Raw genomic sequence first — 23,903 nt, 5'->3', positions numbered from 1 at the left:
AAACGCATGGAGAGAGCATATTTCTCTAGTATTGGCAAATCTTTCTTAATTACAAGGTCTCAAATAATCAGGCCCTAATATATATATATATATATATATATATGTATATATATATATATATATATATATATATATATATATATATATATATATATATATATATATATATCCACCAGCTTTGATTTTTAGTAGGCGTGCGCGTTATAGGAGCGATCAGTCACAGCTCGTTTGTAAATGTAAACACACTTGGATGAAAACGGATACAAAGAATTTTCAAGGAAAGGCTTCTGATGAAGAAACATATGACTGTGACACACCCGAGGGGGCGTGGTATAGTAGTGGTGTGAATGGCTCACGTTAGAGGGCGGGGACATCCAAAAAATTACATCCAGTCAAGCTTGCTTGCTGCCAGCACCACATCTCATCAGTCCTCATTAAATTTACACGCTACCGGACCGTATTTCTTTCTGTTAAGGGAGGATAGTGGTTTATTTGTGTATTTATTTCTGAGGCAAATTCAACCGAGGACGAAGTTATTTCTGCCATGGCGAAAGGAGAAGGAGCTGAACAATACTCGAACGCCAGTTTGTTGAATAAACCGGGGAACTCGGATGGCATCCAGCTCGCTAAAAGGGTGAGTAAATTCATTTATTCAAAATTTAGCTTCAGGTACGGGTTGATTCTGGCCCGCTTTCACGCGAATTCTCGAAAATAGAAAGGGCCAGGCTTTGATAGGAATGGGTGTCGATCGTTTAAATCAGGGGTGCCCAATCCCGGTCCTCGAGAGCTACCGTCCTGCAGCTTTTAGATGCATCCCTACTCCAACACAGCTGAATCAAATGAATGGCTTGTTATCAGGCCTTTGCCAAACACGATGGCATGCTGAAGAGGTAATCAAACCATTTGATTCAGCTGTGTTGGAGTAGGGATGCATCTAAAAGCTGCAGGACGGTAGCTCTCGAGGACCGGGATTGGGCACCCCTGGTTTAAATGAATGGGTAATACCAGCGAGCTGACACTTTAAGGGTGACTCATGTTAGCTTAAATAAGGCGCGCGCCATTCCGGGCCAACATTTGTCTCATTAGTAACTCGGAAACGATATAAACGGAATTTAAAAAATGGATAAACGCATAATTTAATAAAATGTAATTATTGTTATTTGGCACGTGAGTGTTATTTGGGCCTTTGGGAAGCCCTTTCTCCTTCTTCTGAACCTTAATTATACTAAGAACGCATTCTTCAAATAGTTTAAACCAAAAACCGTGGTTTTGGAGGGCTACATCTACACAAACGGGTTTAATTCACAGTTTGCGTGTGTGGAAGGCAATGTTCGAGATTTTCTGTGCCCTTATTTCGCCAGCAACGTGTAGCTACATTTGAATTAAAAAATGTAATACCTCTCGTCTTATCAGTTCCTCAAATTCAGTTCACGTTCGGCTGGTTTTTGACGTTGTTCCTTAAAGTAGCCGAGAATCTGTAAGCTAGGTTATAAATTTGGGTTTTAACCTTTGCATAAAGGTGGCTTACTTTTAATTAAAATAATTACACATTTTTTTTAAATCACGCTGGGAATATCGATATCGCCTTTCCAAAAACGTCGCAGAATATAGTCTGCTAACACCAGCGTGGTTTGTCTTATCCTTCATATCAGTTTTAATAAGCATTCTCAGATAGATGTGCTGCATTCACTGGGCTCTGTTAAAACCCCCACTAGCTCTGCCTTTGCAAGGAAGAAACACTCAACGAAAAAGAGAAAGTAGCCTGTCTTTCTGAGGCTGGAATAATCAGACACTATAATTTGCATTGTAGTAACAAAAATGCGGTAGAGTTCATTTGCACGATGTTTTAAATTCCCTCACATAGTAGTGGTTTGTTAAACAAATGGTTTAATTTTTCACTGCTTTGGTATTCACGTCTCCCCCCCCCCCCCCCCCCCCAAAAAAAAAAGAAAACCACACAAACAAACACACACACTGCTGAAGAAAATTCCCATGAAATTTACAACTTTCCCGAAAGCACTGAACGCCACAGGGAGCACCCACCAAGGCGACGTGTCAGATAATGAAGGAGCAGGCAGAGGACCTTTCCCGAAAACAGACTACAAAATGAGTGTTCGGGATTTTGTGTGTCTGCACCTTTAAACTAAGGGAGTGACACGTGAACCCAAAAAGCAGGAAAAACGTCTCACCTACGCATGTTACGCATTTACAGTAGTAACATATCATTAGTGGGAACTCTGATAGCAGGTGTGGCCCTGGAAGTAATATCAGTGAAGGTAGATTCAGTGTCCTGTTTATAAAACTCAGCTACATTCCTTTCTCTTTTTCTTTTTTGCCAAAGACATCTGTCCACGTGTGGCCACAAGCTCAGTTAAGATCCATTATGGTTGTGTGTTTTAAATAGACTGCCTGACAACCATGCAAATGTGTGTGACACGAATACACTGTCACATTAACACATTCCTGTGGCAGTTACTTGATGGTTACACACCTGTGTCGGTACAGTCAGTGCTCTGCATTCAGGTAGAGTGGGTTCAGGGGAGTTATGTAAGGTGAGAGATGCTTGAGATTTTGCATTTGCTGCCATGGACACCAGAGCTACTGCAGCTACTGCATTTCCAGCTATTATGGTTAAAACTGCTTCTTCTGCTGGTTTGTCCTTGCAGTGAAGAGTGTTTGACCTAAAGAAAAGCAGAGCTGGGCGCATCAGTGGGGCAAAGACTGGTTTATTTGCATGCAATGACAGCAATGCTTCATTTCCGTGTCCTTTTCCTGATCCTTATGAGGAGTGGTGAAATATGCCGAAGGTTACTTTAAACAGATTGTACCTTGATATAGGTTTTCTGCTTTTCTTCTTCTGCTTAAGGTTATCAGCAAGAGCCCTTTTCTCATTCAGCACCAGAGATTAACCCCCCCCCTCCCCCCCTTTAAAAAAAAAAAAATAAATAAAGAGAGAGGGGTCAGACTAAGCAGCAGAAAACTCAAACTTTTGATTGGTCGGGGATAAGGGTGTGTGTTCGCCTCTCTTTGGGCAGCAGTGGTCAAAGCTCTGGTCAAACAGTGGCAGTCATCCACTGAGGAATTAAGCCATCTCAAACTGATGCCAAGGTGCTGTCGCCCTGGCTTTTGGGGTGAGTGACACAATGGTGTAGTCAGACGCTCACACCAATCGTGGATTTGTGTTGCCATTAGGAGATCTGTTTGGAGTCTGTCTGTTGAGGAAATGATTACATGTTCAGCGGAGAAACTCTTGAAGAATAAGCGCTTGTTACCGAACCAAGGGTTTCTTGTTTCCCTGGCAGCTGTCCCCGACACCTTCCAAATACACTACACTGTGGTTAGCTTTTTGCCAGCAGAACTCACGAGCTCTTAAGACCCTCTGGCGATTAAGAATTTAGGCCACGTTCCTCGTGAGGCTCGGAAAAAATGTTTTATTGTTTAATGGGACTGGTGAGAAAGAAGCAAGTCTGCAGATTAAGTCCTCAGACAGAAATTGAGAAAGTTGCCGATTTATAATCTGCTTCCTTTTTTTTTTTTTTTTTTTTTTTTTGTCTTCTGGGGACAGGGGGAGTGTAATTGTTTGTAGGTGTGTTGCAGTGGCTGTGTAAGGCTTAAGCTGCTGCTGGCCACTCCGGGGAAGTGACCTCTCCTATAATTACAAAAACTTGGCCCCGCTGAAGTCCAAAAACGTTTGCAGACAGCTGCAAATACCCAAGGGCAGTTTCCTCAAAAGTTTGCTATCATTGAAGCCGTTTATTGCCTCTTGTCAAGCGAGATCCTCCCAGATGACGAGCAGGTCTCAGGCCTGCTCTAAGGTGTGCCTGTTGAACAAAATGTTCTTATCCTACTTTTGTTTTTACGATCAATGTATTTGAGCACGTTCTAAATCTGTGTTTCTGTTCTTTTTATTGCCTACTTGCAGCATGAGCAGAACAGGTTATCAGTCTGCAACAAGATATGCTATGCCATCGGGGGAGCTCCGTACCAGATCACAGGATGCGCCCTGGGCTTCTTTTTGCAGATCTATCTACTGGACGTAGCACAGGTGAGGAGGTTGAAATTGTTTCCAAACTCCAAAGAGATAAATGAAGCCACCTGGCTTCACCATCAGTGATAAGTAACCTGAACCTGTGCTTTCAAAATATGTCAATTTCGACGGTTAGGGGAAAAAAAAATACATATATGTTCAATTTAACACTCATTAAATACTATTAAATTTTCCAATAAGAAAGCCTAACCCTATATGTGTCCAAAACATTAAGGGATAGGAGTAAGGTTAGACTTCACAAGGTTAAATGGGATTGAGAGCAAAGTGTGCAGTCTGTTCTCTGTAATGTAGTAATGCTGAGTCTTAAAGCCCTGCTCTTATAAGCCCTCATACAGGACTTTACACAGATCAGAGCAAAGTTGTGGAAAAAGTTTCTGCCTTGTTGCTATTATTGGCTCGATGATGGGGCTCCAGTGTATTAAGAGGCTTACAGGAGCTTGTTCTGAAAAGCTTTGGGAGGGGTACAGTGGTGGCACAATATAAAGGGGGGGAGCTCGCATTAATGAGCTCTGACAGTAATCTGATGGTCATGGCCATGATGGCAGTGATAGTCAAAGGCTTCCCAGGGTTCGGTCTTGTTCGCCTTCCATGGCTATTAATTAACAGTCTATGGGGTGACACAGCGTGGTACAGATTGTACATTTAGAAGTCACACATTCATCACCCTGTCCGAGTTTGTCCCCTCTGTTAACAGCCAGCTGGCAACTAATATGTGTTAAGAGTTACTCTCTCACTGCTGCCTTTAATAAAAGATAGTGACTAAACCTTTCCCACTGTAATGCGAAGTGTAATGCCCATTTTTACAGCTTCACTGCTACTGTTTAGCTATACGACCACATAACCTGTGCTCATTTATCTGAGCTGATACATGTGTATAACAGCCACGTGTCGACATCTCTAATCTTTTTCTTGTGCTTTTACAGATCGATCCCTTCTATGCTTCCATCATCTTGTTTGTTGGGCGAGCTTGGGACGCCGTAACGGACCCCACAGTGGGCTTCCTGGTCTCTCGAAGCCCGTGGACGCGTTTTGGACGCATGCTGCCCTGGTGAGCTTTTACTCCCTCCTAGTTTCGTGGTGCTACACAGTCCATTTGATTTGATGTGCATAACAAATATACTTCCTTAGTGAGGTCTCTGACAAACTGTTTCCTTTACCTTACTGATAAAGCCAGGTTAAGCAGTTCAAACACTTGTTGCGTATTTGCTGTTGGAGCATGTGATCACAGGGTCTCCATCAGCCCTGGTGGAAGTTTCCCAACTGTATGATGTCAGTGTTTGGGGAGGGCGGGGCTTTGTTCTCTACTTTTGAAAAGCCAGAGACTTCTCTCAGGAGGGTTTACTACGCGTCATGCTATTGCTGCAGTACTACTTCCTCATTGCCAGCATGTGCGGATGTGTCCATTCAAACTCTCCTTCCCCTGTCTCTCATTCACCTCTTGCTATTTAGAATAGCATACTGAGAACTGTCTTTAGATGAAGTGGACCACATTAACTGCTACTGTTTGAACTATAAACCCCCTAAAGATGTCAAGCCATTTTCTTTTTTAAGTTAAACAAAAACAGGAAGTTGCTTCAGGAGATACTCTTGCACATAACCCACATTGTAGTTTTTGGTGACAAATACAACTCCAGCGCATTACAGGAAGCGCACAAAGACTCTTTGGAAGTCTTCTTTGTGTGGTTATTTGACAAAACCTTAAATATACAGAGAATAATATGAAAACCCATCTTGTATTAAGGTTTGAATTCAGCTTGTCTGTGTGTAGGAGGGCTGTAAAGCATGCCTGAAAAGGCTTACTGATCGCTTTTCTTTTCAGATTTGACCCACCCACCCCCCACCACCACATTGTTCTGTCTATGGGCATCTTGCACAGTCTTATCAGCTCTAAAGTCTAATGACTTTTAAACCCCTATTCCCCACACCGTTGCACACCTGTGGTCTGTGTCAACGGAGATGTAATTGATATAATTCCGCTGATGTAAGAGACTACTGGGGTGTCAGCAGAGCTGCTAGTTATGGAGCTGCTAGTTATAGAGCTGTCAGCACAGAAGACGTTTTAGAGCCACTGTCCCTTCAGTACATGCAGTACTCTGTAGTGTGACGAGGGTAGAAATAAGCCACCGGAGGTAAAAGGTATCAGAGAGAGAGGATATGTCAAGAACAACAAAAGAGCAAAGGCATCTCTTTAATAACCACCACGAGGAGGTGTGGGGTGTGTGCTGCACCTGTGTATTTACTCCCTTGCCTCCTTGATTAAACATATAATTTCCCAAGCTGGTTAGGAAATGAGTGTTGGGTAGGAAGTGGCACGAGTGGGAGGAGAGGGTCCCCTGCCTGCCCACTACTGTCTTTCCCTGTGTTAATGCAACCTCTTGGTAAATGGTTGCAAAAGGCTATGAAAGCAGATAATCAAGATAAAATTCCTTTTTGCAATAATTCCTATACAGCTCGAATTTTAGCTTGTTACAAGTAGAGCGCAGCTACTTTTGTCACCGCGTAGTTCAGCTTGGCTCTGTAGAAACAATATCTTCTAGAGGAGGTAAAGGTCATGTAATGTTTTAGAAAGACAGTTTCTTGCTGATGCTCAAATGAATTCTAGTTAAACGGCCGTGGTTTTAGAGCTCATTCAAAGAAAGTTTGTGGTAAATAATCTAAGTATTTGTGGCTGTGATTTTTAGCTTTAATCTTGCAGCCTATGTGGGTGTGTATGTCGCAAGTAGACCTGCATGACTAATGCAGAAGAAATGTCATAATGGCGAGACTGAGGTTCGCAGAGCTGACGGTGATAGAAATGTTCCTCACCAGTGATGAAATCGTTAATGGGAGTTCCCGTAAAGGAGCGCTGAACTCGATGATGTAAAAATTATATTAAGAGTTATTTCTTTGTCAAAAAATTTTGACTGAGAAGCGAATGTGCAAGAGGGTGATGGATTTTATCTCGTTACTGTAATTACTGCTGAGATGCTGATGTTTGAATCTCAAAAGTGGGTCACAGAGGAAGGGGGGGGGGGGGGGGATAAAGTGCATCCTCCACTTCTCGTCAGAAATGGGGCGTGGGCTTTTGGTTGTAGCGGGGGTGGGTTTGGCATTTTTGGTTATATTATGGCTCAGTTCATTTCAGACACATGTGCAGAGAGCAGGCAGGAAGCTGCAGATGCAGTCAGAGCTGCTCTGTCTTTAATGCTTGGAAGCCACAGTGGGGGGAGGGTGACCGGAGCTGAGCGAGCTTCTCATTGGTCCTGCCCACAACACACCACTAGTTTTAGCCAATAGCTGCTCAGCTTTCAGTGCCTGTATTACGTTTTAAAGAGTGACTGAGGAATCCAGGAGGTTACTGGAGTTCAAGTTCTAGCAGTGAATTTTCAGACCGAAGGCCTTCCTGTTGCTTATCTTATATCACTGTCAGCTTCTGCAGTTGGCTACAGTATGAAGAGCCAGTTTTGAAGACTTTCACCTAAAGAGTGATATATTTTTTTTTTTGGGGGGGGGGGGGGGGGGGGGGGCGCGTGATTTCTGACTTATGAAAGCACAAAGTCAAAAACTGAATTTTAAAAATGTATTATTGCTTCAGCCGCCAAGCCAAAAATGAGAAAATGGAGAGATAACTGTGTCACACTCACACGCAGAAGCTCTTAAGATAGCTTTTCACTCTTACTAAACTGTTGATAGACTTAAAGCTGCCACTCGCTGAGTTAATTCGCTGACAAAGTAGATAACGCTCGCTCTTGTCAGCACGGCTGTTTCAGAAGATGTTTAAATGTGATGTAGGTCAATGCTTGTATGGCCCAGTGTGCCTCCGGAGTTCTGCAAGGATGGTGCGAAGCTTATCTTAGGCTTGCAGACAGTGAACACGTGCCTTAAAAAAACAAACAAACCAAGCAACACAGTTTCTGCTGGTGACTTGTGTGGATGACATTCCTTGCGTTTGTGTTCATCTCATGGGTTGGAGTTGATTACTGTATTAAAAAAGGAGGAAAAAAAGGAGCAAGCATTCCTGAGCGCATTGTTGCATGTGGATGGATCATGTGTTCCAGCTTGTCCACCCTTTCTGTACACTCCCACACTGTGTTCAAACAAGGGTACAGTTAATCACATCACATGGGCGAGAGAGCAGACAGCACGTTGCTCCGCCGGACCTTCTCTCTCTTTCAAACTCTCGCTGCGGTGCGTGATTATGTTGATAATTGTTCGCAAGGGCTCGAATTGATTGGCAGCGAGTTGTTCAGCTTTCTGAGCACTGTGGAGAGAAGTTAGGCCTGCTCTAGCTGTTGGGCCACTCTGACTCGAGCATGATTTCGCTGTCTGATCTTTTCAGACAGGACCTGTCAGTGAACGGCCTGGCAGGATGGCACGAACTGTCATATTCCATGTGTATTTCTTGGAATGTGACGCATCCACAGAGGCGTAACTGCAGGGCAAAATCTCACATCTCATTGGACTGTAGCTGTCTGACCATAGGAAGGAGGTGACTGGAGGATGGGAAGTGTGCAAAAGAATTTCACTTCTGTGGGGTTTTATGCTCAGTTAAAGTTCCTGTATGTTGTGTGAATTCATGAAAACAAAAGGTGCCTTTAATGTCGTTCAGCAGCATTCCCCAAGTCATTCATCCTCTAGTAACCCTCAGATCAGGCCATATCTGAGGCTCAGCCTCCTTGCATGTAAAGTACATAGACACAATATATTCATCAGGAGACAGTTAACTAAAGTGCAGAATCACTGAAGAAGTGTTGGCACGAGCAGAATAGAAAAGCCATGAGTAGTTACGCAATGAGAGACTTTTTAGGCCTGGAAACTGTTTACAAAATGAGATGTTCCACACTTTGAATAGATCACGTTTTACACCGACTGACGCTGTTGCTGTTATGTTTTCCTGTTCCACTCCCCTCCCTCCCTCCCCCTTCCTCCTGCTTTATCTCATCTGCAGGATCGTACTGTCAACCCCTCTGGCTGTGATTTCCTACTTCCTCATATGGTACGTTCCTCCCTTTGAGAATGGCAAAGTCATCTGGTACCTCTTCTTCTACTGCCTCTTCCAGAGCCTCCAAACTGTGAGTACCACATGTGCACGCACAAACATGTTCACTATAACCTTTCATTGTAGGGTTCTCAGAGTATGGCCTGCAGCCTAACTGTGGTCTTTGGTGATGTCAGAGGGAAAGAATGTTCCCCTCTGTATTTCCTTCTTCCGTGTGTGTGTGTATATATATAATATTAGTATGTAGCACCTCATGGGAAGATTAACCCCAACTTCTTTATAAGTCTGATATATTTGGATTACTTAAACAGTTTCCTGTCTTCGTGCAGCGCTTGTGGTATCTAAGTATCGATCATTTGTTGAAGCTGTTCTCTCACCTTCATACTCTTTGTGATTTCCCGCAGTGCTTCCATGTGCCATACTCGGCCCTCACCATGTTCATCAGCTCAGAGCAGAAAGAGAGAGACTCTGCGACTGCCTACAGTGAGTATCGGCATGTTAAAGCGCCGTCCTCTTAGATAAACCTCCTGGAGCCTCTTTACGATGCCTCCTTGTCTCCTCATCAGGGATGACGGTGGAGGTTTTGGGCACCCTGCTCGGTACGGCGATCCAGGGCCAGATCGTCGGCTTGGCGAACGCTCCCTGCATCCCGGGGCCCGCCGATATCCTGGCGGAGCCGAGCAACTTCTCTGCGTCCCCTGGACTTAATGAGTCTAAGCCTGTCATCTCCCTGGAGCACACGGTAACCGTTTATCAGTTGGCTAATTAACAAGTTCGTCTAATTAGATGCGAGCTGATGACGGCGGTTTGTGAAATCTTCTGAATACTCATTGCGCATTTCTTCCTCCTGTGCAGAGAACAGCCTACATGATCGCGTCGGGTGTGATCTGCTTGATTTACATCATCTGTGCTGTCGTGCTGTTCTTCGGTGTGAGAGAACAAAAAGGTGAGCGTTTATCAGAATCAACCATCCTTCTGTTGTTGGATCCTTTAACAGACTAAGATTTTATCCAAAGCCAAAATCACTGATGTCAGATTCCCGATGGGCCGCACATGTACGCTTCCTTCGTGTGATTACAGCTCCATGATTATGGGCTGAGGAAGCACACAAAGTTTGCTCAAAGTGAAAGCCTTATGACCTCGTAATAAGATGTCTGGCTATTTCAGGGTGAGGCTTAAAGGCAGCTGCACATGAAAAGTGTCATTTAAAGTAAAAAAGCTCAGAAGAAGAAGAAGAAGAAGAAAGTGTACTTTATTGGTCCCCGTGGGGAAAATCCCTCTCTGCATTTAACCCATTCACTCAGTGAAGCAGTGGGCAGCCATTGGGCGCCCGGGGAGCAGTGTGTAGGGACGGTACCTTGCTCAGGGGTACCTCAGGGTAGCTGTTCAGGGGAATCGAACCCCCGACCTTCCAATCATGGGGCCACCACTCTACCTACTGAGCTAGAAACGGGACATCAGAACGTTTCAAAGTGAATTCTGCATCTTGGTTCACTCCCTCGTGTCTTTTCTCTTTTCAGAGTCTTCTCGTCCCAGGTCTGAGCCCATGTCCTTCTTTCAGGGGATTAAGCTGGTGATGGGGTATGGACCATATGCCAAACTGGTCATGGCCTTCCTCTTTACCTCACTAGGTTTCATGGTGCGTACATGAAAGAGCCACACACACTCTGTATATTTTACTGTAAATGAATTTGTATACAGGATAACTTTCCATGTTTGCGTTTTTCAGTCACTAACTTCAGCCTGTTTAGTGTCTCGCATGTTTGTGCTCCCAGCCAGAGTTTTCTTGGCCCCATGTGCATGTGTGTGCGTGTTTGTGTGTTCAAGCAATACACTGAGTGACCTCTCTGTCTCATCCTGCAGCTCCTGGAGGGAAACTTTGCCCTGTTCTGCAGCGCCACACTGGGTTTCAGGAACGACTTCCAGAATATTCTGCTGGTCATCATGGTGAGTAGAGACACAGAGGAGGTGACCGGGAGGTGGTTTATTGTGACAAACACATAGACACAGACAGCTAGGTGCACTGTTCCCATAGAAATGACTCCAGCCACCCCTGGCAGGTGAAACCCAGAGCAGCCCGTTTGTGCGGAACAAAATGAGCCATTAACGTCAGCATGCAGACAAAAGCCTTCTCTTGTAAATGGTCTTCAATTACAAAATCCACTCTGTACTCGGTCAGAAAGGAAGGCTCCTGCATGGCTGTTTCAGTGATGTGTGACTACTCGGCCCGAATGCCACCCCGTTCCCACAGACCGTAAAGAAGCCACAGTCACCTCTGCTTTCATGTCTCTTTTATATAAACCTGTGGTATAAGGGGAACAAAAAGCTTTCATATCAAAGAGTCACGCAAACTTCCCGACGAGTATTAAAGCTAATTAATCCACAGATGTGCTGAGCTCACGCAACGGTATGGGGTGAGAAAGTGCAGGTTAGCAAGGGTGAAGAGATTAGATGCTTTGAGCCTTTACTTCACGGACAGGATTATGTAGCCAAGGTAGTGACCATTAACCAGTACGTGCAGTCACTGAAATGACTTTGTTTAATCAGCACTGAGAGATGGTAATCCTTGATGATGTGTGAGGTGATCTCATTATCTTATAATGGCAACGATAAGATAAACCAAATCAAATTGGCACACGTTATAAAAGCACATGTACCTCACACTGGCTGTCAGTCGAAGGAGCAAAAGCAGCAAAGGTCAAAAGTAATGAATAACTGAGGGAAGAGGAGGAAGGCAGAAAAAGCCTCCTGTGTGGCGCCTGTTCATGTTAGATCCAGCTTGGATGCACAGCACGTGCAGTCGTTCTTAAGGATGTTTGTATGAGAATGTTGTGCTGCTCAGTTTCAGTGAAGGCAGTTTGTGTGAAACTCTCTTCAAAGTTGGTTTAGAAGATGAAAGCTGATGCGTGATGTTGATATTTGATTTCTAAGGAAAAAAACAGCGAGGCTCATGGGGGCAAAGGTTTGAGAGAAGTGTTTGCAGAACAGCAAGACTAATTTCAAGTGCATACATTTTAAAACAGAGTGTGTGCTCGTATACTAAAGTGAAACTACATGAAATGAGTCTGAAAGCTACAGATGACTGCACAGAGAGACTGAGGTGACGGGAAGTACATGAAGGACATGAAGAGTCCTTCATGTACTTCCTATCGAAGGCATTCAGAAGGAGAGGTGGGGAAATACCGAGAACACTGTGCACAATGGCTGGGTGTTCTCGCCACGACGATCTGGGGGCTGTCCCGCCTCTTCATGTCCTCTTTAGGTCAGATGATATCTGAAGTGCTTTGTGACTGCATCATCAGATGTCTAACATGCTTCTCTTCTTTTATATAACACAGATAAAGTAGGGTTTTTGTTGTTGTTGTTTTTCCCGATATTGACCTGGAATACGGAGGGGCGTTGGAGAAACTTACAGGAACTTCTCTGAGTTTTGGTAAAACAGTTGGTTAACCACACTTGCTTTTTGTTTCCCCCCTCTTTCAGCTCTCCGCTACTCTGGCCATTCCCTTCTGGCAGTGGTTTCTGACTCGTTTTGGAAAGAAGACAGCGGTTTACGTTGGCACACTGGTAAGTCCCTGAAATCTTGTTAAAAGTATAAACAAACCATAAAACTTAGGGGAATTTTTCTTTCATAGGAAAACTGATGCAGTATCATTAAGAGACCTGTTTTGGGATTTAAATCTCTCACTGCTGTCATTTCCAGGCTGTGATTCCTTTCATGATCCTGGTGGTGTCCCTGAAGAGTAACCTGGCTGTCACCTACATCTGCTCCTTTGCTGCTGGCGTTGGAGTGGCTGTCGCCTTCCTGCTACCTTGGTATGCCTCTCCGCTGGCTCGTATTTGATGACTTTATAGATAAAAACGTTTTTTCTTATCAGGAATGCACATAAATGACCAAGCCTCACGTTTTGTTTGTTCAGGTCTATGCTGCCCGATGTCGTCGACGACTTCCAAGTGCAAAATCCTGACTTCACCGGCCACGAAGCGCTCTTCTATTCCTTCTATGTCTTCTTCACCAAGTTTGCTTCTGGAGTCTCTCTCGGCATCTCTACTCTTAGTTTAGAGTAAGCACTGGCACCAAGTTTAAGCATTTGCAGCGATTTGTTTAGTTGAATTTCTCAGCACCTAAAATCCCACATCAAAGCAAGGAGTTCCTTTCCGTTCCATTAGATTACAGTGAGGCTATAGAGTGCATGTGGGTACATATCACATGAGCAACCACAGCAGTGTTTTTCATTTGATGAGTAATTTGTTACTTTTCCTGCACATCAATATCTCTGCTGCGCTAAAAGCTAATAATTTTATTTCTTCTTTTTAGCTTTGCGGGTTACATCAGCCGAGGCTGCTCTCAACCTAAGGAAGTGGACTTGACGTTGAAATTACTGGTTTCGGCGGCACCCATAGCTCTGATGGCGATTGGCCTGTCCATAATTTACTCTTACCCGATCAATGAGGAGAAGAGGCAAGCTAACCGCAAACTCCTACAGGACCTGAGGTAAGTGCACAGACCCAAACGCTTCACCATCTTCTGTGTGTGTGTTGCATCTGTGTGAGGCAACCCTCCAACCGAAGTCTCTCGTCTCACAGGGAGAATGAGGCGGACTCTGAAACGGACTCAGCAGAACTAGCCAACGTGGTCTAGCTCATTTTCCAGACAGACCAGTGGGGTGAACGAATGGCACTTTTGCACCGGACGGCACCAACAGACCCGCGACTGTCGGATCACTGCCTTGTCCACTAATGCTGCTGTTCCAGAAGTACTTGATTCACTCAAGTGTCATTGTTTCAGCCACCCTGAGGCCTTTTCTAAAGACAACCCTCCCATCTGTGAATCTGTGATATTTTCCTGGCACACTTCTCTGTTTCTGTTTTTCGTGGGGAAAAAAAGCCTTATTTTTTAGATGTACTGTGAAAAGATCCTTTTCATTTTCTTTGTTTAGTTGGTCTTTCTCTGAGTCAAAAATCACACAAGAACTATGAAAAGCATTAAGAGCATGTTTTCATTAGTATTAATGGTGCTATGTACGCACGTCGAACGTGAGCGACCTCAGGAGGCTCTGAGATGTGAGCGTTCGACACGAGGAACTTGAACAGCGGTACAACCTTAATTTGTTCCCCCGTTTACGGGGTTTTAAAAAGCTGATGCAAACGTCGGGGGGGTTTTTTTGTTTTGTTTTTTTAAAATAGAAATTGTATTTTTACATTTTCACTTCATAGTTTACACAATCCAATCAGCCAGCCTGTTTCATCTTATTCCCATCCCACTGGCTTTTCTTATAAGAGGTTATAAATAATGGTGATGTTTGAACTTGTGGCCAAACAGGAACACCTGCGCTCTAAAGGGCTTCTAATAGTACTCCACCGTCACACTGAAACCACTACAGGAGTGAAAGCAGTTATTTTTCAAAAACATAACTGATGTCTGTATATTCAGCAGCTACATTATTTCCATTATTTATAAGGACAGCTGCTGATGGCAGGAAAAACCTTTTCTCTCTCAATGCTTTAAATTTAAGTTGCTACAGGCACCTGTAATTTAGTGATATCATTATTTAAATATTTATTAGTTTTCATTTTTCCTTTTCAAATTCATGTTTTCTAGAAAGCCATGCTTCTTGGATTATTTAACTCTATTTAAGGCCTGTAAAGCTGTTGCCAACTGGGCATTCAGGTTTAACCTCCTTTGCGGTCTTTGCTTCATATGCATTTTATAAAAGGGAAGCGCATCATTTTGGAGAAAGAAGAAGGGGGGGGGGGGAAAGATGAAGATAGAAAGCGGAGCTCTTATCGATGGGTGTTTATGTTTATCTGTATATATGTTTTTATTGGAGAAGCACATGCCAATCTGTCATCACGAGGATTATGTTTCATGTCTGTCGATATGGAAATGTGTACATTGAGTGTCATATGTTATACATAATGTTACATCTTTGGCATTTGATTCGGACAACTGAGTTGCCAATGTTTATTTCATTCATGCTCGTTTTCTTTACCCTCTGCTGAAGAGGACAGAGAACGTACATCCTTACAATTACTACAGGTTTAGTCTACATCCTGTAAATACTGTCTTGTTTTAATTTGTTGTGTAGTTGTTTTTTTTTTTATTTTTTTTTTTATTATTGACTCTTGAGTGAGGCTGTAGCCAAATGTGTGAAGCTTTAATCCCGACAAAGGCACACAGGCGCCTCCTGTGCATATGTATATACTTGTGTATATATCTTTGTTATATTTGTGTCTGCAAGTGGGATGAACCCATCTACACTGTGGTGTAGCTATTTAAGAAAAAAAATACTGTGATGGAGGAAAAATATGTTAATAAACACTAACTGATAAATGTCCATTGTGCACTGTGGGGGAAAAAGAAATTGGCAGTAGTCTTTACTTCCTCCTTGTGTGGATTAAAAATAAGGAACTTCTTCTCCATCCACACATCCCATGTGGATGGATGAGATTCCAAGATGCATTGCTGATCAGTTGTCTCCCTCTATGATCAGAGGGGATTTTGGTCTTTCTGGTCCAGGATTTGTAAGGGGAAAGGGGGAGTAAAGTACACAATGAGGCCCAGCTTATGTCATCAGCTGTGTTGTTTGCCTCCAAGACGTGTCTTCCCGTCCTCAAACGGGGAAGCGAGTGTGCAAGTATACAAGTACAAACTGTGTGTACTTAGTATTGAGAAACACCTGCTGACATATTTGACCAGATCAGCGTCATCCCTGTGCCCTGGCTCTAATGGGTAAGGCTGACAGATTGCAGATTGCCAAGGAACCATGAAATAATCAATTAAATGGTGAAATAATAAAATATGTTTTCAAAAAAGATTAATTGACATATGTATTTAATACACTATTTATTTATTTCCATTTTAATTACGTACTCATCCATTTAATTGCTTAATGGTGTATTTAGTGATATAATTTGGCCACTCTTTGCACTCCAACTATGACGAGAGTCCTCGTCGTATTTTCAGGTGTGGCTCTAGTGAAACCCAGTTTTCACATTCACATGGTTTATGATTCATAATGAACTGATCCCATCTAGTGTTCAGTCACGAAATTGCAATAACTGTTTGGTGAATGTTGGTTTTATTTCGCACACATAAACGGCGACATTTGGATGAATATTTTCTTCCTGGTAGAAGTTATACTTTTAAAAAAAAAAACATCATTACATAAATAAACATTTAACCGTTGTCATCTGCGTGTTTCCGTAAGATAAAACGATAAAAAAAAAACTGATGTCGTTTCCGTGAACTTTTATTTTGAAAGGAGAACTATTAGCCGGAAGTTGTCCAGTTCCTTTGCCTAAAGGCGGTATTTTATGTCTTATCTCTGACAGTGCGTGCTTTGTGTTTCTCCATAGCGAAGATATTCTATATACCCACATACCCTAAAGAAGCAATCCCGGCAGTCGGCTTTATGTGCTTCGTGGACTCGTGAAACCGGTGTTTGCTAACTGCTTAGCTAACATGGCTGCTAACCCGCCGGGACAGGGCTTTCAGAACAAGACCCGTGTGGCCATCCTGGCGGAGCTGGACAAGGAGAAGAGGCGGCTGCTGCAGAGCCAGTCCATGAACAGCCCCGGAGCCAACATCCCGCTGTCGTCCAGACCCAGCCTGAAGGAGGTGAGGGACAGCGCCGAGCAGCAGCACATCGCAGCCCAACAGAAGGCCGCCCTGCAGCACGCTCACGTCCACTCCTCCGGGTTCTTCATCACCCAGGACTCCTCGTTTGGGAACCTCATCCTCCCGGTGCTCCCCCGGCTGGAGCCCGACTTCTGACTCTAAATTCTGACCCCGACCCCTAAGACATTAAAACTGGTTATTTTATGGTATTGTTGATCTGATGACTGATATTATATTTTATTCTGCCAGGGAGACTAAAAGACGTCACAGACAGAATAAAATATTTGAGCGTAATGTCCTGTGTTAAGCCCTCACACAGATTATTCTTCATTAATTATGCGATCATGACTGTGTTTCATTCAGATCAGTGTGAGTCAGGATGAGAAGTCTGCTGCTGGCATAATAACAGATTTTACGTGGCAAGTGCTTTCATCTATGAGAGTTGGAAAAAATCCAAAGAAGCAACAGGATGTAAAACGAGTTTCAGAAATTGTGTCTTCAAAAGGAACTGAATACTGAAGATGCAAGTCTGGATAACCAGATGGAAACACTTACCGACGTCCTGGAAGAGCCCGAAAACCCCAAGTTTACTGCATACAGTTGCATCACCAACTCATTTTGTTGTTCCTGGTATTTTAGAACCGTTTTTTTTAAGTGTGTTGTACTTTCATATGTCACAGTATTATTAACATAGCACATTTCAGCCCAGGGGTACTGACTGGTTTGTGAATATCTGGGCTCATAATTGCAATCTATGAGATCTGTGTAGGTTACAACAGTTATTTGCCCAGAATCCCTCAACAGATGACTTACTATGGAAGCACAAACATGAGATGGGTTTAAATAAACTGTTAAACATATTCTGGCATAATTCATATGTTTAATTATACAATTTTCTTTTGCATTTCCTCATTTTATGTTCATTCCAAAGAAATAGATTTGAAACCTTTGTATAACAACTTACACAGAAGACTATCAGGATATCCAAAAGCGAAGGACAGTGTCCTACAGGTGAAGAAGAGAAGGGAGGGTGGAGTGGGTGTGTCAGAAGGATAGCAGCAAGAGTGAAAGGGAATGTTTACAAGATAGTAGTTAGACCTGCTAGGATGTGTGTACAGAGGCGGTGGTATAAAGGATGCTGAAGGTGGAGCTTCCAGGCAGGAGGAAAAGAGCAGGGCCACAGAGAAGACTGATGCAGGCGATGCAGAGTGAGAGAGGAGAGCGAGTGCTCACACACATACCTGTGTCAACACACCTGTCAGTCAAAGCAACCACTCCCCTCACTTCACTGTCTCTTTCTGAGACAGCCTCAAGTGGCTTAAAGAGGAACAGCAGTTCTCTTTTTTTTGCCGCTTCCTTGTTGGCTTCATTTTTAAATCAAAAATGCAAGAAACAATTTAATTAATCACTGTTCTTCACTTAATTCCTTAACTTATTATAAAAAATAAATAAAAACTTTTCTGCTGTCTCACCTCTGTCAGTTCTCATGCTGTTGCAAGAACAGCATGATCATCACCTCTTTTTAACCTACCGTAGTCTCAGCAACTTTGTCCCATAGCTTGCACATCCTTTCCACCTCCATCTTTCTTCTCAGCCACCTGATACATACCTTTCCTCCTTCCTTAAAAGCCAGCCTAAGAAATGTGATTTTATAATTGCCCGATAAAGTAAACTGCCATTTTCAAAAATGTTATCATCCAAATTCATGCAGCGTGGCTAAATTAAGAATGAATTACAAACCCTGGCTTACTATACTATCATAGTGGAGGTGTAACATTACTGCTAAAATAGCTCATATGAACCCTGATACTGACCTATGTATTTATCAAAACAAATGTTCCGATATTACAAAGAAAACTAATGGTTGCTTTTTACAGTATTAGCCAAGGGCGTAGATTTGGTTTTGGCATTGGTGGGGACGGATGATTCAACCACTGAACTCTGCCCTGTTTCTTATTTTTTTCCTTTTTGTCTTTGCTTCTTGATAAAAAAAAGGAGAAATATACTTGCCTACATATGCTATTCTACATGCTTTTAAACCATTTAAAATCACAATTCATAGTTTTATACAGTGGGGCAAAAAAGTATTTAGTCAGCCACCGATTGTGCAAGTTCCCCCACCTAAAATGATGACAGAGGTCAGTAATTTGCACCAGAGGTACACTTCAACTGTGAGAGACAGAATGTGAAAAAAAAAATCCATGAATCCACATGGTAGGATTTGTAAAGAATTTATTCGTAAATTAGGGTGGAAAATAAGTATTTGGTCACCTCAAACAAGGAAAATCTCTGGCTCTCACAGACCTGTAACGTCTTCTGTAAGAAGCTTTTCTGTCCCCCACTCGTTACCTGTATGAATGGCACCTGTTTGAACTCATCATCTGTATAAAAGACACCTGTCCACAGCCTCAAACAGTCAGACTCCAAACTCCGCCATGGCCAAGACCAAAGAGCTTTCGAAGGACACCAGGAAAAGTATTGTAGACCTGCACCAGACTGGGAAGAGTGAATCTACAATAGGCAAGCAGCTTGGTGTGAAAAAATCAACTGTGGGAGCAATCATCAGAAAATGGAAGACATACAAGACCACTGATAATCTCCCTCCATCTGGGGCTCCACGTAGTGATGGCCAAATGAAGCTTTCTGAAGCACTGAAGCTTGTATTGAAAAACGGTTCATTACTCGAAGCTTTTCAACACAGTCCTGTTTGGTGACATCTGGTGGCCAAAAATATGAAGAGCAGCTTGAATCCACAAAATAAAACCAACTGCTTCATTATGATTGCCCACTCTACAGAGTGGAGTTTTGTCTGATATTGGGCCGCTGTTGTGTTGCTTTGAACGTGTATTTTTTGGTGGTTAAAAAAATGTGTTTTATTTGTTTAATAAATCGTTTTGACCAGTAAACTCTCCTTGTTTAAATATGCACCATGGTGTGGTCTTCCTTTGCTTGTGACTTCTTGATGTTAGTAAATACAATAATTGAAAAATACCACGTTACATATAATATATACATATAATAATGTACAACACATTATGGAGTATGCTTCTGCTCTGAGGTCCTGCCTCCATGCACTTATGCAATTAATCGCTAGACAGGTGTATCTATAAATAATATTATATTAGGGAAATTTTCCCAGACATATTTTTGACCTGGGGGTAGAATTGATTGTGAAATGGAAAAGGAAAAATGCTTATGAAATTGCAAATTAAAAACATGATGCATTTAAGGTAACCCTTTTTCATTTTTATTTAAAAAGAGAATTTGTTCTAATGTGCGATGGCCGAACCTGTTCCTTTTCGTGGAGATCATTTATCCTGCCTTAAGGAAAATCCCTTCACATGGCCCAGAGGAGGCTGGAGTGCAGAGAAACTGGTAGAGATGCAGTTTTACAGTCTACCTGGGCCCCACCAACTATCAGCTAAAGAGAATAAATAAATTCAATTGCTGCACATTTGGCAGACTAACATTTTCAGATTAATTAAACAATAATATATATATTTTTACAACATTACATGTAAAGAGTCAAGTGAAAGTTTTTCTAAAGTTATTTAATGATATTTATATTATGGAGGCAGATTTTTGACATTTTACCTTTTTCCCGTTTTCAGATATAATAAACACGCACAAAACAAAAGTAAACGGCCAGAACACAAAGCTGTAAAACCCACCCGATTGACAAAAATCAACTCAAAATTCTCCCACACAACAGAACCTCCTCTATATTCCTCGCTGGCTCCAAATCTCTCAGTGGAATGATCAGTGGTTCGCTGTCACCATCAAAACACTCCACAAATCCCGTGAATGATTCGCTTCCTTATAAACCATTGAATCAGACATCGAAGCAGTTAGGTTCTAAATGAAGCTTCGGACGTCACTGATCACGTGACTCTGGCCAAACGAATCAAGCTTCGATACAGTGCTTCTGAAGCAGTGTGTTGATTTTTTTGACACACGCGCCGGAGCTTCAGCTTCAAGCGGGCCATCACTAGCTCCACGCAAGATCTCATCCCGTGGGGTCAAAATGATCATGAGAACGGTGAGCAAAGATCCCAGAACCACATGGGGGGACCTGGTGAATGACCTGCAGAGAGCTGGGACCAAAGTAACAAAGGTCACCATCAGTAACACACTACAACGGCAGGGAATCAAATCCCGCAGTGCCAGACGTGTTCCGCTGCTGAAGCCAGTGCATGTCCAGGCCCGTCTGAAGTTTGCCAGAGAGCACATGGATGATACAGCAGAGGATTGGGAGAATGTCATGTGATGAAACCAAAGTAGAACTTTTTGGTATAAACTCAACTCGTCGTGTTTGGAGGAAGAAGAATACTGAGTTGCATCCCAAGAACACCATACCTACTGTGAAGCATGGGGGTGGAAACATCATGCTATGGGGCTGTTTTTCTGCCAAGGGGACAGGACGACTGATCCGTGTTAAGGACAGAATGAATGGGGCCATGTATCGTGAGATTTTGAGCCAAAACCTCCTTCCATCAGTGAGAACTTTGAAGATGAAACGAGGCTGGGTCTTCCAACATGACAATGATCCAAAACACACCGCCCGGGCAACAAAGGAGTGGCTCCGTAAGAAGCATTTGAAAGTCCTGGAGTGGCCTAGCCAGTCTCCAGACCTCAACCCCATAGAAAATCTGTGGCGGGAGTTGAAAGTCCGTGTTGCTCGGCGACAGCCCCAAAACATCACTGCTCTCGAGAAGATCTGCATGGAGGAATGGGCCAAAATACCAGCTACTGTGTGTGCAAACCTGGTAAAGACCTATAGTAAACATTTGACCTCTGTTATTGCCAACAAAGGTTATGTTACAAAGTATTGAGTTGTATTTTTGTTATTGACCAAATACTTATTTTCCACCCTGGTTTACGAATAAATTCTTTACAAATCCTACCATGTGGATTCATGGATTTTTTTTTCACATTCTGTCTCTCACAGTTGAAGTGTACCTCTGGTGCAAATTACTGACCTCTGTCATCATTTTAGGTGGGGGAACTTGCACAATCGGTGGCTGACTAAATACTTTTTTGCCCCACTGTATGTGAATTATATAATGTTAAATTACTATTAAAGAAATGACTAAGTATTTTAGGCTTTAGTTTACTTCAGCCATATTCCATATAAATCAGGTATCATACAAAAATAACAATAGCTTCAAATACAGTCATGACAATAAAAGAATATGACTTTAAGGACTTAACAACATTACTTCAGTTATAGTGCACCAACACCTGTTATAGCACTAAGGGAACACTGAATGACCTGGTGGTTTTTGTCCATAAAACTACTCATCTAAGATTATCACAAAGTAAAAGATCTCTCAGCAAAATTATGCAACATTTTAGGCACTACTGCCCCGATCAAATCAGTGAGCTGGGATTTCTTATTCTAAACAGGAACTACTGTTACAGCTACTGGTGCCCCACACAACAACTCAATGTCCACTATGTGAAGGAGCCAAACACATGCCTTCTCCTCTCATTAACTGAGATAAACTGCTGGCATATTTGTTTTACATCTATACTGTCCAGTCTCTCCTGGTGGACATGGCATACAGCAGCATTGTTTAATCTCATTTGAGTCATTGTTAACCGTAGCCATCTTTTTAGTCTTCTGAGAGCACTGAAGCTTCTTTCAGCCTCAGTACCTGCGTTTTATCCTCAGATTAAAATTATTATTATGTGCTTGATGTGCCTCACCTTTGGCCCTGGCTCTTCCCCTCTGACTGCACTAGGACATATTGCCACCTGATAAAATAACACATTGATTCGTGCCATATAAAAAGTGAGACATGTCAATTCAGATTCTTTGTCAAATGTACACTAATGAATATATTTACATCAGCAGCCTAACAATTGTTATGATAATAAATACTAGTTAATCAATAGCACCAAATCATCAGTCAGTCACCTGTGACCTCGCCTCTTCACCTCTGTCCGAGCTACAACATGGCAGAGCTGCCTCTGTCACCTGATAAACAACAGTGAGACATTCCAAATACATGCAGTCACACATGTGCTTCAAATACAGTCATGAACCAACAAGTCATCATCCAATTCCACCTGTGATCTTGTATCACCATTACTCTCTGAGCTCTGTGTTGGTTCTTCTGTCACCTGACAAATAGGACAAACATGACAATAAGAATAAAATGTGGAGCTGCTTCAGTGTTTCTGTCAATTTGTGCAGATCTTGACTCATCAGTAATGTTTGTAGGGTGAGTGCATTTGTAAAACAATTTGTGCAAACTGCACTACAAGGTGGAATATTTGTAAAATCATGACTACCTCATGATATATTGTCTCAAAAATTAACCCTGTGAATATGTCAGTGCCATTAGGATGAAATTATTGTGTCACCAACATTTTAACGTTAGACGTATAATTTTAACAGCCTCTGTAAACTAATATCCTGGCTGCTCGAGGCTGCTGTTTTCTCTGACAGTTTCAATCAAAATTAGAAATGCTACTCTGAGACTGAGAGAACTAATAGTGCCGCCTGTTGTGCAGTTAGTTTCCAAAACACGTTATTCATGGCTACATACAATTTTAGACTGATGTGGGCCAAAGCCTAGCATAGCCTGTAACGTTATTATGACGGACACATTTTATGAGTGAACTTGACTTTAAGTGACTTACAGGTTTCTTTGAAAAATACTTTATTATATCCAGGTTCTTCCTTTTTGCTGCCATCCTGCTCTCCTCCTTGCAGGTCCTCACTGCGCAGGCTTGCCGCTGCTAAAACTAAACAGAGCTCCCTGAAAGGCACAGCCAATCACATTGGCCATATTTGTCACATGACGTAGGACTCTTTCTGCACCACTGGGTGAATGAGACGTTGACAGATCGTTTTTTTTCTTTCTTTCTATCGGGTTTGTTTTTCTTTACTCGAAGAGATCAAATTATTGGTGGGGACAATTCAATAATCGCTGGACATGTCCCTTCCGTTCATGCCAAATCTACGCCCTTGGGGTCCGCCTCTTTCTTGCTCCAGAAACAGTTCACTAAAAGTCAAGGGTGACATTGGTCATACACACAACACACCGAGTGCCTTAGTGACAGGAGGGTCTGGAGCACTTTTAAAGCGCACCCAAGAAATCCTGGAGGTGACTGAAATTCAAATTCCAACAGCAGAATGAGTTCTTAATTTTACTACAAGCACAGATCTAAAAGTGGCAGAGTGAACTCTTTAGGCCCTTTAGACTTATCTGACAAGAGAAAGAATTGAGTCTAAGCAAATATTCAGA

At 42.6% G+C, this 23,903-nt stretch overlaps 2 protein-coding genes across 2 annotated transcripts; both read left to right on the top strand.

The window, feature by feature from the left end:
- The first annotated feature begins 378 nt into the window (after positions 1-378).
- Positions 379-14,787, top strand: mfsd2ab (MFSD2 lysolipid transporter A, lysophospholipid b). Its single transcript, XM_085395736.1, has 14 exons — positions 379-634; positions 3,923-4,045; positions 4,972-5,096; positions 8,976-9,099; positions 9,431-9,509; positions 9,593-9,768; positions 9,882-9,972; positions 10,547-10,665; positions 10,890-10,973; positions 12,510-12,593; positions 12,730-12,842; positions 12,947-13,090; positions 13,345-13,521; positions 13,614-14,787. Exons 1-14 carry the CDS (start codon positions 545-547, stop codon positions 13,666-13,668), a joined length of 1,584 nt encoding a protein of 527 aa, XP_085251862.1. The 5' UTR covers positions 379-544; the 3' UTR covers positions 13,669-14,787.
- A 1,488-nt stretch (positions 14,788-16,275) lies between these two features.
- LOC146644149 (SOSS complex subunit C-like) lies at positions 16,276-17,507 on the top strand. The gene has a single exon (XM_085396822.1). It carries the CDS (start codon positions 16,492-16,494, stop codon positions 16,801-16,803), a length of 312 nt encoding a protein of 103 aa, XP_085252948.1. The 5' UTR covers positions 16,276-16,491; the 3' UTR covers positions 16,804-17,507.
- Positions 17,508-23,903: the final 6,396 nt, after the last annotated feature.

The sequence above is a fragment of the Rhamphochromis longiceps genome, linkage group LG22, assembly GCF_057381845.1.
Source record: "Rhamphochromis longiceps isolate RC_006_pf linkage group LG22, R_longiceps_female_GT1.1, whole genome shotgun sequence".
In the NCBI taxonomy this organism is placed as follows: domain Eukaryota; kingdom Metazoa; phylum Chordata; class Actinopteri; order Cichliformes; family Cichlidae; genus Rhamphochromis; species Rhamphochromis longiceps.
Note: the sequence above shows the minus strand (reverse complement) of the source record. Positions and strands in the feature narration are given on the sequence as shown.

Coding starts and splice junctions, on each gene's coding strand:
- mfsd2ab (XM_085395736.1), top strand. CDS start 545: ATGGCGAAAGGAGAAGGAGCTGAACAATACTCGAACGCCAGTTTGTTG. Junction 9,510..9,592: donor AGACTCTGCGACTGCCTACA/GTGAGTATCGGC, acceptor TCTCCTCATCAG/GGATGACGGTGGAGGTTTTG. Junction 12,594..12,729: donor CGGTTTACGTTGGCACACTG/GTAAGTCCCTGA, acceptor TGTCATTTCCAG/GCTGTGATTCCTTTCATGAT.
- LOC146644149 (XM_085396822.1), top strand. CDS start 16,492: ATGGCTGCTAACCCGCCGGGACAGGGCTTTCAGAACAAGACCCGTGTG.